Genomic DNA, 14,752 nt, shown 5'->3' with positions numbered 1-14,752 from the left:
TCCACACACACTTACTCTCTCTCTCTTTCTCTCTCTCTCTAATAACTGCATTATTCTGCTATCAATGGCTCAAGCCTCCGTTACTAGTTCTGAAATGGCGTTTCGAAATTAGCAACAGAGGCATGTGATGAGATGCGTAAGAAATTAGTCCTACACACAAGAGTGTTTTAAGGACAAAAGCCGAAAAAACTAATTGATGTCTTGAAATACAACATCTGAATAGTGTCGTGAGTTGTGGTAACCATAGAATAAGTGGGATAATTTACTTTAATTTCATTGAATTAGAAAATAATACACACCTGAGGTGTAACAGCCCACATTACCACCTTGGGTGTGCATTATTTTTGAAGAATTCAAAGGCTGGTTGTAAATTATTCCTTACTTATAAGGCCTAAAGGTACAATCAACATACCATGTCAATAATGTGTGTAATCTATTGGAATAAGTCAAAGCCTCACTAATATGTTCACAAAGTACCATTCAGATCAGGAACATGAACACATTTCTCATTCTTCATTAACTTTCACATCATTCCAGAGCTGTTCACTTTGACCCTCTCATCCAAAAGTTTTCTCTAACCTCAGAGTCTAATCATGTTCCTCATAGTTGGCATGAGGTGAAGTGCTTGTGTATTCCTGCATGTTAAAGCTGAGCTCCAACATGTTCAGAACTGAGTCGCCTTAAATAAAACCCCTTTGAAGAGGAAATCTAATCCCTCTAAGCCATGCCAGCGTTCCCGAAACCACCAACGATAACAGTTGTCTCGGATTAAAAAACAATGAAAATGTATGAAAAAACATTAAACACAAAGAACTGTGGTTCCTTTGGCAAAATGAGCATTGAATGATGGTTTTGCATTCGTGGCCTAGATATTTAACCTGACCCACATATTTGGACACTGTTTGTTTTCCTAATATTCTGCATTATTAGCTCTGAAAGGATGAGCTTATTGCACACCTGAATTGTTTTTTATGGATTAATCCCTGATGATAATAGTTCCCCCGAGGGTCTGATCACCTGCAGGGTTGGGCAGAATAGTATGCAGTGACATTAGATTCACACTTTATCATATCATAGATCTATAACATTGTATATATTTCTTAGTAATAACCATGTTTTTGGCTGGCAGCCCTTTGAAAAAGTGGTTGTTTACACCTCAGAACTTAGAATTCATGTTCTGCTCATAGAGTTCAAGGAGGACATCAGTGAAAGTAAAGATGAATGTATATCAAAGTTTATCCCATATACCCTCATTCACTATTCCCTACATTACTCCACTAAAAAAGTTCACTTGAGGGACTTAATGAAAATGAGTCTGCAGGAAGGACTTTACATATTTTATGCTTGTTGTTTAAAAATTATTTGAAACTTTGCAAACTAGCAGCTCCAGTAGTAACGAAAATATTTATCTTGAACAATCTAGTTTTGAAATAAACTAGCATGCATAAACCTTAATTTAAGAATTTAATAATCAATTAAAAAGGAATTTATACACTGTAGCCATATTGAACCAGCAGTTAGGAAAATGGATGGATTGATGGATGATTCAGTTGCAGGCGCCATCTTCTGGTCAGACGTGGAGATTCATTCAATGTGCATTATGGAAACAACTATAAAAAAAAAACTAAAACATTTTGAGCCGGTTAAACTTAGAAATGCAAGTTCTTCTGCTGCCTTAAAATGTGAGTTAACTAAGTTAACTAGACTTGAAGATAACTTTTTTCAACTCACAAATGGTCAAGACATTACTTTAAGTTTAATTTTTAACTTAAAGTAATGAGCTGTCCTGACTATTTTTGAGTTGAAACAAAGGCTATCTTCAAGTTGAGTTAACTCACATTTTAAGGCAGCAGGTGAACTTTTTAACCAGCTGAAAATGTTTTACAGTGAAATGAGTGAATGTAATCTGGACTTACTACATTTGCCATGCTGTCATTATCACGTGACCTACAGCATCAAGTGCATTGTTTCAGTGCCATTCACAGATTCTCTCCCGTGGCCTCATGAGATTATAAAGTGTCCATCGTAGGCACACTTCAGAATCTCGCCGGACGTAGTGTCATTCAGATACTTTTCGCCTACTCTTTTATTAGTACTGTGAATTCAGACATACTACTTTTGTCACATACTGATTTTCGTCAACTAGTATGTAATTTCGAATATGAGGGTCCATGGCTCTACCACTGGAGAAAGCGTAATGGCTAGCTTAGATCACATGTTCCTTGAAAACCAATCACATTACAGCCTTGACGTCATTAAATTTCATTTCTTTGAATGGGGAAACATTACATTCTCCAAAGCTGTTTGCCAAGCTTTCCATCAAATTTCATATTTAAAATCACCAATGACATCTGATAACAACTCTCTCATAAATTAAGCTAATCAAGCTAAAGCACAGTCCCAAGTGCACGTCTCTTGTGTCTCATTTCAGTGACGTGCATCTGACTGTTTCTATATGCAACACTTTACCCTGGTCCTACTCACCCCGCTCTGCGCGGGCCTCGAACCCAGGTCTCTGGCATGGGAGTCGGACGCTCTAACAAGGAGGCTGAAGGCTGCAACCTGTAGTTGTCAGTCGCTAGAGCATCTCTTGGGATTGGAGGAGTGAGGTTTTTACTTGCATGGCCTCCGTTACATATAGGAACCGGAGAATCTAACTACAGCTGCAGTGACACTCTTTCTGCATTCCAGTTCGCCTACTGATACTACGCCCTAAAAGTATGTACTCTTTCTGTGAACAAAAAGTAATTGCTTTTGAGAGTGCAGCAAAAGAGTAGATAAGCTTTGGGACATACACTGTGTGCAGAATTATTAGGCAAGTTGATTTTCTGATTATATTTTTTTTCCAAGCACACTTTACCAATTCCAATCCACATCGGTCTTAATAACTACTATTAATATTGTTTTTAATCATTTATAAGTGATATATAATTGTTCATGAAGGCTGGAAATGAAAGATGCCTTATATTCAGGTGTGCAGAATTATTAGGCAGGTTTGCTTTTACAGGCAAAATGAGCCAAAAAATAGATTTAACTAATATTAAATACTCATGAGAAGGACGCAATACTAATGCAATACTAGAAATTGCAAAGTTAAAGCATGACCAAGGGACAGCAAAATGCTCATTGGGTCAGCGGGGTCATACAAAAACAGGTGGAAAAGAAAAGACACATGTTAACTGCAAAAGAGTTAAGAATTAAGGTGAAGAATTAAGTGTGAAACCATCAGGAACCCTTTAGTCTCCAGCACCACCATTTCCCAGTACTGAAACCTACCTGGAGTCTTCAGAAGTGTGAGGTGTCAGGATCTCAGAGACTTACGTTAGCTAAAGAATCCTAAAAAAATGACCCACTCTTAATAAGAATCACAAGCTGAAGTGTTATAAAATACATGAAGACTGGGTTTTTATAGGCCTTATAGACAGACAGCTTGAGAGTGACTCCTGAAGGACCAGCACCACATCCTCTTGTACCACTGTTTGAAGAATTTATCTTCCAGAATCTGGCAGTAAGGTGTGGGAGTTCACTTTTAGTCCATCTCTTATCCTGAAATGTCCATCTTGCAGAGATGGGCTAAAAATGATCTTCCAAAACTTACTGCCGTATTCTGGAAGATAAATGAACTCAGAATAAATAGATCAAATAGATCAATCAAAAACAAATGTTTTAGAGCAAACATGTTGAAGATTAGACAATGGGCTGTTGATTAATTAAATAAGCTATTCTCTCACAAAAGTGGTTTATTCAGTATAGTGAAGCCTCTCCTTCATTGACATCCATCCAAGGTTGCAGACCTGCCTTCAAACGGCTTTGTTGCACTCATTATTGCTGTGCATTGATTGTGCACTCCATGGTTTTAGACACCACTACAAATGGCTGTCCCCTCAAATAGTGCCCTATTTAAAGGTTTCCCTAACAGCAACATAGTGTCGGCCCAGATCCGGCCCGCATCTGATCCGTGTGTAATCCACATGTACCAGATCTGGGCCACACTATGTTGCTGTCTGGGATAGAGTGGGATTTCTTATGATTTTCTTTTTTTTTTTTATGAATGGGGCTATGCTGGTTGCACTGAATGATTTTGACTCACTATAAGGAACCAGTTCATAAAAGTAGGCTGATTTGTTCATGATTTGTGAATAGGCTAGTCGTGTTGTAAATTGTTGATTCATTGAACTCATTTATTTGAATATAAATAAGATAATTTTTGGAGAATTCTAAAAACTGCTGGGTTAAATATGGACAAACCCAGGGATTGGGTTGTTTTCACCCAGCCATTTTTTTCAACCAATTTTGGATTTATTTTTTTAGCCAGCAAAATAGTAATATAGTAAAAGGCATGTTTTTGCTCACCCCCAAATAGGAGCAAATTTGTGGGGTAATATAAGCTGAAACTTGACCAGACCAGAGACTTATAATACATCTTGTGAAAGAGGGCATAATAGGTGCCCTTTAACCCAACCTGCTGGGTTTGTCCATATTTAACCCAACTTAGGTTGTTTTTAACCCAGCATTTTTTAGAGCGTAGGTCGACTGATGCATCTGTGAAGAGCAGGAGTCCTCAGGCTTTTAAAAGATTAAGATAACAATTTTTTCACTCAATCACATCATTACCAGGGTAAATTACATTTTTACAGCCTCCATATCTCATTTGCGCGTTTGATGTATAGAAATCCAACCTTGCTGCAGGGTATTTTTGCCTCAAAGGCAGAATGAACTGCACAGACTGGAAACTATTTATCACAGAGGAAGCCAATTTCTGAAGACACAGCTCGACGAGATGTTATCTGAGCAGACATGCCTCAGCCTCCATCACCACCAGCAAGGAAGAGAGAGGGAAACTGGCGTGAAGGCGCAGAAATGGGACTTCACATGTTACACGAGAAACGAGAGCTTCGGGAAAACTGCAGCATGCTGGGACCTGCAGGAGAGGTGGATATTCAGACAGCGTGTCTAAAGCGTTTTCCATTAGCTGTGACAAGATAGTGATGGTTGCATGGCAGAGTTTGGCACATCATTCACTAAAAAAACAATAGCTTGGCAGTATGTTTTTGGAGATTTAAGTAACATATTGTATTCTTTTAGAACCTTTTAGTGCATATTAAATACCATTGTATTGTAAGTTTACAATTAAAAGACCATTTTCCCCCTCCAAAAACAGATTGGGAAAGATTTATGACAATCATCATCAAATACTATGGTACATATCACTGTACCGCCGCAGTACTTTCATGTAAAAGTTGACCTTTAGAAAGTAAACTTAACAATCTGTTTCACAAGAGCCATAGGCTGTAATTCTCTGGATTTTTATTGACCCTGTTATATTGCACAACAACAAGTCTTTTGTTTCACGGTAAAGTGAAAGTAGGTTACAACACAAATAAAACTATTTCATACTGCATATGTTCTGAAATGGGTTATTACCGTCTCCTATTGTCATGTGTCTAATTTTTCAGAAGACAATCTCAAAACATGTCAGATTTTCCAAGACACTTAACTCTGCAATCAAAATTCAGACAACTTTGTATGAACTCAAACTGATCTACATTCTCTTAGTATGACAACTATTACTCATTTGTGTCTGTTGTCTGTTGATTTTAGGAGAATCATCTGATACCGAAATAAAACATAACTCAGATTGTCTCCTGATGTGAAAAATCATCATGCATCATAAAAAAATGGATAAATCCAACTTTTTTCAAAAATTTTATTTTTCATAAATGAGCAAAAAATTGCAGTGTATAGAATATTTTATCAGATACGGAACCCAAAGAGCATGTGACCCAGTTTCAAAACATCCAACCAATAAAACTGATTGCATCACGTCCTCTATAAAGATACATTCTCACTGGATTGAGTGTTACAGTGAACAATAAATGTGAAAAAGCAGTTCCACTTCAATAAAAAAAAAAACTCTGCTAAACTTATAAAACCTCACTGAAATAATAAAGACAAAATAAAGAAATTTAGATTTATGAAAATAAATGAGATCTTTGCATATTCATTTGATCAATAACTAAATCACTTAAGCTTCTTGCATTACGCACAATAACAAATCATAATTTACAATGCATTATAATATTGTACAAACTCCAAAAATCACTCGTCGGTGCGTCAGCTGTATAATAAACTCATAAGGAAATAGAAGGATTATCTGTGTTGCTTGCAAAACCTTCCCACCCACATTTACGGCAAATTATTGCCTAATATTTTTATCACACTGACTGTTTATAGATACTGTGGGGCAAAAAGCAGTAAATCAAAGTGTGCAAAGTGAAAGTTCATAATACAATAGCTTTATATGACCCTCAAGGTGACGCTGTACATTTAAGCTCTGTTCTAAAACCTAGTGAGCTGCCTACTTAGCAAGCATCATATATTGCATATATTGCAAATATGCTTTGTATATAGATTTATTTTTAAGGTTATAATTAGATTATTGTATTGTTAGCTTAGCAACAAATTGTAAGTCTCCTGTGTGGTTTACTCGAGGAGCACTACTGAGCGCTGATTGAGTGGCTTCCTATGCAGAGTAACTTAGAAGTAGACATCAAGGCAGCTCACAAGGTTTTGTAACAGAGCCTGGAAGTGAGGGTTACAGCAGCATGTGGAAAGGGGAAATAATGGCCTTCTCCCATTCTGAGCATTAACCAGCAGTCCATCAGTGAAGCGACAAAGGTCTGGAAACAGGAAATACCACCTGATCCCACATAGAGCACAGGGCGGATTACAGGAAGTACTGAGAACATCAGTCAATCCATGCTGAAATGTGCGCTTGGAGAGCCGGAACTCAAAGAAAGAATGTGATTGGCCACGACACTTGGGCAGCATCCCTCTGGTCCTTTTGTTTAGCCCTTTACATTCTGTATATTACAACAAAAATAATTCATTTAACAACAGATTTACGTGACAAAGTTAGTATTTTATAATTATTATACATGCCATTTTTATGACTACATGGAATATTTGTACATTTAAAGCAAGACACCACCACAGGTGAATAGGGTAAAACTTTGAACTAGGTACATATCACCATACATTCCCTTGATTAAGTCTTAAGTAATTTTCCTTAATTTATGAGACAATGTTTCGAAAGCTTCCCTACCATTGACAGAATTTTTGCTTATGCACATTATAGTCTTTGAAAAAAAACATGATTTTCTCAGCTTTTTGTTCAAAATTTTGCCTTCTTTTTTTTTTTTATTAAACTTTGCTATATTCAAGTGTTGATAAAAAGAATGCATGAAGCTAGAATAAAATGTTTTAAATCAGAGGCCCTATTATACAACAAAATATTCTTGAGGCCATGATGGTTTTGTAAAAATGATCAAAAATGCTTTATGAAAACACTTGCGGGGAAAGAGTTACATTAAGACAAATGATGCATTATCTAATTAGATAAGCACTATTTTGCATACATTTCCAGAACATAAAATCTGAACACTGGATAAAGACAGGCTTTACAGTTTGCAGTTCTTACAGAGGGGATGCATTTGGGGGTCTATTTTTTATTACTCCATAAATCAGAAAATACTGTCAACAGGCAGAAAAAACTACATTTTCACTATATTTAAAAAAAAAAAAAATAATAAAATGTTTTATAAATCAGGCAAAATGATGAACAAACCCCTCAGATTATAAAAAAAAAAACTTTTAAAATATATGAATAAAACTGGAAATTTTGCTGTACAGTATAAGTGCTTCTGAAGTGGAGATGTATGTTTTGTAATTGAAATCTACAGATGCAAATAGATGAAATGTAATAAAATAATACATAATTGTACATTTTGGATGTTTTCTTTCCACTAGTCTGAAATGTTATAGAAGCAAAATAGCTCAAAATTGACCAGTGAATTAATTGTGCCTGTAGTGTCTTGCCTTATAAAAATATTTAAATAAAATGAATGTTCCACTCAGCAGAAGTATTAAAGTCAGTAGGTGATCACAAATGCTAAGAAAATTAAACAGAAATAATGACCAGTTACAAAATACATTTCTCCTGCACATTTATATCAATTTCAAAATATACACACCTTCCTCTTTGGGTGTTTGTCGACCCTCTGCGTGATTTCACGGACCCATTTTTCTCTGGGATCAGCGCAAATTACACGTCCGTGTTTCAGTGTGAAGCTGCGGGAGATGATTGCATTAAACATCATTAACTATGAGGTCTGAAGAAAACACAGAATCACATATAAGAGTCTGATTTCTCTTCTATAGGGTCACTGTGGTTCAGTGCATTATTGCATCACTCCACTGTGTGATTCGTGTCTCTCCAAGTGCCATACATTTTATGCACACACTTCCCGTTTGAAAAAGATTAAAACTCAAGACTCAAGATTTATATTTTTTCTTCCTGAAATGTGTTATTTATGAAGTGATAAATAGACAAGTAGAGTCTATTTATACACAGTCTAAAAAGTCTAAATGCACATTTATATAACTGCTTACACAACAGCAGGGATGTTGCAGCCTCCGTCCATCTCTTGTCTTCTGTAGCTGGTCACTCTGTTCTTCAAGGACGGTTTCATCTGCCTGATGTACCTAAGGCAGCAGTCCTCATACGAGCCTACATACACAAAGGCATAAATATAAATCATAACACAACTGTTTTTACAGCCTGTAACAGATGGATGATTTTGTGAATGTATCACTCTCTCATAAACGTATAGCTGCAATGGAAGGGGTGGAAAAACAACACAGGTGCTTTTCAGGTAAGAACGACCTGCCGGAAGATTTTTATAGAAGTGAAAGTGAATTAAATAATTGTTTAAATAAATGTTTAGTAACCATAGAGTGATTTATTTTTACTGTGAGGTGGACAGTACTTAATTTGCATTATTTCTTTTATACTTATTCAATTTTTTTTTTTTCCTTTTATTTTACAAAACAGAAGTGGAACAATGGGATTTCATTTAGTTAATCATTTTTTTCCCCAATAAAAAAACATTGTTCTTTATGCAATATGACTAAAACATGTCATACAACATGCATATGACAAAAAAAAACAGACTTTACATTGCATGTGATATAAATTTACATTTAAAATAATGCATTTTAACATTAACTGCTGCACCATGAAAAAAGTTAATTTTTTTTAGAATAAATTTGAATAGGCAAAATTCATAACTTGACAATTTGATTTTGAAACTCATTTATTTGCTGTTGTTCTGAATTTCAAGTGTGAACTAATGATGATGCAATAACAAATAAAGCTTAATGCAATGCTTTCCAGTATGTTTCCTCAAATTCTTAACATTGCAACCTCAAAAACAAACCTGATTATTTAAAACACAAGCTTAACAGCTGCATTATCATCATCATGTGGTGTTTACCTTGGGCCAGTGTGAGGTAGAGGAAGCCCAGGAGGACGACGGAGAAGAGGACGCTGAACCGCATGATATCCCAGAGTCTCTACTGTACAATGAGACAGAAAATCACAAACTGATACTCTTACAAACACATGCTCACACAACAGGTGTTCTTACAAGAGCTTCCATAAACCTTATCAGCATCAGAGGCCGGATTTTCCAGAACACTTATCCTTATTTCTCCAGCCTTGAACCTTGGACATAATTACCATATTAAGAGTGAACATAAAGGCTTTTTTGTGTCAAAAAGCACTTAAAATTACAACAGATGCTGTAAAATCATCACCTCTGAATAAAACAAGCAACCTCCACACTTTATGAGCGGCATACAGAGAAGAAAGAAAAAAGGAATGCAACCTCTGTGTATGAACACATTAATGTTCATTTAGCTTAAGTAAATCATTAATGAATATTGACCTGTTTTACAATTTTCCCTGTTACTCCCTCTTAATCACCAAATCAGATTTACTAGTAAACCCAAAAGGTCGGCATTTCAAAAAGAAAACAAAAATCATCTAGTTTAGATTGCTGTTAAATATTATATAGAAAGGTTGCAGTAAAATGTTGTTGCTGTCATAGCAACTCACCTTGTTTGTAAAGAAAGGAGAAAAGCAGTTTCTTCTGTGGATGTTTCCCATCTGCATTGACTTATAATGGGCCCAACCCTGATACCTGAGCCAGGTAAAGCCACATCCCTCACAAGGAAATGATGGGAATTTATTACTGAATTGTTGGTTAAATGAAAACCACAGTTACTGATTTGTCAATCATCATTTTCAGGATTTTGTATTTGTTTCCTTTAATTCTGTGGATAACCACCATATGTATTAGTTTAGCATTGGTGGTTTTCCCTCTCGTAATTATCTTTGTTGCTCATCAGTCTTTGCAAAAATTGTAATTTAATTGTACAATTTAATTGTATTTTACGAGGTGGCTAAATCGTATGAATTCATACGACCTCACTCGTACTAATTCATACGTTTTTTGCTAAATCGTATGTATTTTACGAGTTGACAAATTTGTATGAATTCATACGAATGACCTACCCCAAACCCCGCCCCTAAACCTAACCGTCACTGGGATTTAGACAAATCGTACGAATTCGCACGAGTCAGGTCGTATGAATTTATACGAAATAGCCACCTCGTAGAATAAGTACGAATTGGTCGTGAGATAGCGTTGGTAGATCTCTGACAGGGACTGAAACTTTCCTTTAGCCACCTATGAAGATAAACCACAAGGAACTGTTCCAGGATTTACACTGATGGTCAAAAGTTTGGAATAATTAAGATTTTTTAAATGTTTTTGAAAGAAGTCTCTTCTGCTCACCAAAGCTGCATTTGAAATAATATTATTACAATTTAAATTAACTTTTTCTAGTTGAATATATTGTAAAATGTGATTTATTCCTGTGATCAAAGCTGAATTTTCAGCATCATTATTCCAGTCTTCAGTGTCACATGATCCTTCAGAATCAATCAATTGTTATTGTTGCTCAATTATTAATAATGGTTCTTATTTTTATTGATCTTGAAAACAGTTTTTGCTGCTTCATAATTTTTTGCAGGATTCTTTGATTAATAGAATGTTCAAAAGAACAACATTTATTTGAAATAGATTTTTTTTTGTAACATTATAAATGTCTTTACTGTCACTTTTGATCAATTTAATGCATCCTTGCTGAATAAAAGTAATATGATTTTACTTTCCCAAAAAATGCTGTTCTTTTGCATCCTGCAAAAACAAAAGTATCACATTTTCCACAAAAATACGGAGCAGCAAAAACTTCATCAGTAGGAAGGGAATGCATCATAACCAAAAAATTATTTCTCAATTCTACCTAACATATTAAAGCATGTTTTCATTTGGATTGGATAATGAAACAAGGAGCCTAATTCATGCTAGTTTTCTGATGATTATTCAGTTCTTGCCAGGTGTTTTGTAAAGAAAAAATCTGTAACACAAGTATGGTGCAAATTTGGGCCTTGCAGCGTTTTTAGGAAATGTAAGCCAAAGCAGGGCTGTTTAAACTTGACTTGTGTTGAATGAGACTTCTAGCATTTTGCAATTATACAAAAAGCGAGTGACAGGAGAAGTTCATCAGATGTCGACCTCTGAAGAAACAAATATGCTTCAGCTGAAAAGCACAGATCATGTTTCCTACCTTAAAAACCTTTTAGCGTGGACTCTTAATGAGCGGCATTTTACTTTATGATTGTCAAGTTGCTGTTATGTAATTTTTAATTCTGTATTTCTAAGCCTTGACTTCGCAGTCCACAAGATGAACAGGGAACTTGTAAAGGAGTTCCATGGAACGAAACTCACAGCATGTGTAAATTCTACAGCTGAGAGTCACTCCAACTTTATAAGGTACTCAAACGTACTTTATTTGTTTTGCAATGCAATCAAAATTAAATGAGCAATTAAACAAAAATGAGAATATTATATGAGAGTCGGACTAATTTTTAGGGAAATATGACAACAACTTATATGTCAATTTGCATATGCGTTGAACATAGGTTATGCCCGTATTTGGTAGCTCCTTTAAGGCATTTTGAGTAAAACACCAATGATGCAAATACAAAAGACCTCAACCGGAAGTGATGCAAACTGTTTTACAGAATACGGAAGTTTGTTGCGCATTCACACAAGCTGTATTGTAAATGCTGAAATAATAGTCTCATTTACTTTACTAAGAAGTTGTTTTTTAAAAGGGATTTTAAAATAAATTTGGTAACAGATTAATATTTTGCATTTGTTTCTCATTTATTGCTTCAAATTATTTCAAAACTCAGTAACCCAAAGTGTTATAAAGTTCTTAAAGGGTTCATTCACCCAAAAATTCAGTAATTAATTACTCACCCTCATGTTGTTCCACACCGTAAGACTTTCGTTCAGAACTCAAATGAAGATCTTTTGGATGAAAGATGAGAGATTTCTGTCCTACAGCCTACGCAACTGGAAATTTGATGCCTCAAAAAGTTCATAAGGAGATCGTAAAAATTAATCCATATGAATTTAATGGTTTAATGCAATATTTTCTGAAGAGAAATGGTCACTTTATATGATGAACAGATTTAATTTAGGCTTTTATTCACATAAACATGCATCAACTCACACATCAGTTGTGGTAAACCAGCAGAAGATGTGCAAGAACCAGTGAGGTTCGTTCTCATGTTATGCAGCACGTTTGAGCTTCCTCAAGAACCAATGAGGTTCATTCTCTTGTTACGCAGCACATTTGAGCTTCAACAAGAACAAACGAGGTTCATTCTCGTGTTACGCAGCACGTTTGAGCTTCAGCAAGAACCAACGAGGTTCATTCTCGTGTTACGCAGCACGTTTGAGCTTCAACAAGAACCAATGCGGTTCATTCTCGTGTTACGCAGCACGTTTGAGCTTCCTCAAGAACCAATGAGGTTCATTCTCTTGTTACGCAGCACATTTGAGCTTCAACAAGAACAAACGAGGTTCATTCTCGTGTTACGCAGCACATTTGAGCTTCAACAAGAACCAATGCGGTTCATTCTCGTGTTACGCAGCACGTTTGAGCTTCCTCAAGAACCAATGCGGTTCATTCTCTTGTTACGCAGCACGTTTGAGCTTCCTCAAGAACCATTGAGGTTCATTCTCGTGTTACGCAGCACATTTGAGCTTCAACAAGAACCAATGATGTTCATTCTCGTGTTTCGCAGCACGTTTGAGCTTCCTCAAGAACCAATGAGGTTCATTCTTGTGTTACGAAGCACGTTTGAGCTTCAGCAAGAACCAATGAGGTTCATTCTCGTGTTACGCAGCACGTTTGAGCTTCAGCAAGAGCCAATGAGGTTCATTCTCGTGTTACGCAGCACGATTGAGCTTCAGCAAGAACCAATGAGGTTCATTCTCGTGTTACGCAGCATGTTTGAGCTTCAGCAAGAACCAATGAGGTTCATTCTCGTGTTACGCAGCACGTTTGAGCTTCAACAAGAACCAATGAGGTTCATTCTCGTGTTACGCAGCACGTTTGAGCTTCAACAAGAACCAATGAGGTTCATTCTCGTGTTACGCAGCATGTTTGAGCTTCAGCAAGAACCAATGAGGTTCATTCTCGTGTTACGCAGCACGTTTGTGCTTCAGCAAGAACCAGTGAGGTTCATTCTCGTGTTACGCAGCATATTTGAGCTTCAGCAAGAACCAATGAGGTTCATTCTCGTGTTACGCAGCACGTTTGAGCTTCCTCAAGAACCAATGAGGTTCATTCTCGTGTTACGCAGCACGTTTGAGCTTCAACAAGAACCAATGAGGTTCATTCTCGTGTTAAGCAGCATGTTTGAGCTTCCTCAAGAACCAATGAGGTTCATTCTCGTGTTACGCAGCACGTTTGTGCTTCAGCAAGAACCAGTGAGGTTCATTCTCGTGTTACGCAGCATATTTGAGCTTCAGCAAGAACCAATGAGGTTCATTCTCGTGTTACGCAGCACGTTTGAGCTTCCTCAAGAACCAATGAGGTTCATTCTCGTGTTACGCAGCACGTTTGAGCTTCAACAAGAACAAACGAGGTTCATTCTCGTGTTACGCAGCATGTTTGAGCTTCCTCAAGAACCAATGAGGTTAATTCCCGTGTTACGCAGCACGTTTGAGCTTCAACAAGAACCAATGAGGTTCATTCTCGTGTTACGCAGCACGTTTGAGCTTCAGCAAGAACCAACGAGGTTCATTCTCGTGTTACGCAGCACGTTTGAGCTTCCTCAAGAACCAATGAGGTTCATTCTCGTGTTACGCAGCACGTTTGAGCTTCCTCAAGAACCAATGAGGTTCATTCTCGTGTTACGCAGCACGTTTGAGCTTCGGTAAGAACCAACGAGGTTCATTCTCGTGTTACGCAGCACGTTTGAGCTTCCTCAAGAACCAATGAGGTTATTTCTCGTGTTACGCAGCACGTTTGAGCTTCAACAAGAACCAATGAGGTTCATTCTCGTGTTACGCAGCACGTTTGAGCTTCAGCAAGAACCAACGAGGTTCATTCTCGTGTTACGCAGCACGTTTGAGCTTCAGCAAGAACCAATGAGGTTATTTCTCGTGTTACGCAGCACGTTTGAGCTTCAACAAGAACCAATGAGGTTCATTCTCGTGTTACGCAGCACGTTTGAGCTTCAGCAAGAACCAACGAGGTTCATTCTCGTGTTACGCAGCACGTTTGAGCTTCAGCAAGAACCAGTGAGGTTCATTCTCGTGTTACGCAGCACGCTTGAGCTTCCTCAAGAACCATTGAGGTTCATTCTCGTGTTACGCAGCACATTTGAGCTTCCTCAAGAACCAATGAGGTTCATTCTCGTGTTACGCAGCACGTTTGAGCTTCAGCAAGAACCAATGAGGTTCATTCTTGTGTTACGCAGCAC

General features: G+C 37.0%; 1 protein-coding gene across 4 annotated transcripts; it reads right to left on the bottom strand.

The window, feature by feature from the left end:
• Positions 1-5,717: 5,717 nt before the first annotated feature.
• On the bottom strand, positions 5,718-10,026 carry ccl25a (chemokine (C-C motif) ligand 25a). 4 transcript variants are annotated; one of them, XM_067362897.1, is made up of 6 exons: positions 9,658-9,734; positions 9,505-9,565; positions 9,336-9,417; positions 8,452-8,569; positions 8,034-8,130; positions 5,718-6,863 (listed from the first exon to the last, which is right to left on the bottom strand). In XM_067362897.1, exons 3-6 carry the CDS (start codon positions 9,397-9,399, stop codon positions 6,849-6,851), a joined length of 294 nt encoding a protein of 97 aa, XP_067218998.1. In that variant the 5' UTR covers positions 9,400-9,417; positions 9,505-9,565; positions 9,658-9,734; the 3' UTR covers positions 5,718-6,848. The 4 variants fall into 4 exon arrangements, with proteins under 4 accessions (XP_067218998.1, XP_067218999.1, XP_067218996.1 ...); XM_067362898.1 differs by having other exon boundaries at positions 9,489-9,565; positions 9,658-9,678; XM_067362895.1 differs by lacking the exons at positions 9,505-9,565; positions 9,658-9,734 and adding an exon at positions 9,959-10,026.
• Positions 10,027-14,752: the final 4,726 nt, after the last annotated feature.

Source organism: Chanodichthys erythropterus, chromosome 16 (assembly GCF_024489055.1).
Source record: "Chanodichthys erythropterus isolate Z2021 chromosome 16, ASM2448905v1, whole genome shotgun sequence".
Taxonomy (NCBI): Eukaryota; Metazoa; Chordata; class Actinopteri; order Cypriniformes; family Xenocyprididae; genus Chanodichthys; species Chanodichthys erythropterus.
This window is presented reverse-complemented; position numbering and strand designations above follow the sequence as displayed.

Excerpts from the sequence above, each read along its gene's own strand:
- ccl25a (XM_067362895.1), bottom strand. The coding sequence starts at position 9,399 with ATGCGGTTCAGCGTCCTCTTCTCCGTCGTCCTCCTGGGCTTCCTCTAC. Across the intron at positions 8,570-9,335 it reads CTACCTCACACTGGCCCAAG|GCTCGTATGAGGACTGCTGC; the intron begins GTAAACACCACA and ends TTGTGTATGTAG. Across the intron at positions 8,131-8,451 it reads TGCAACATCCCTGCTGTTGT|CTTCACACTGAAACACGGAC; the intron begins GTAAGCAGTTAT and ends CATCTCCCGCAG.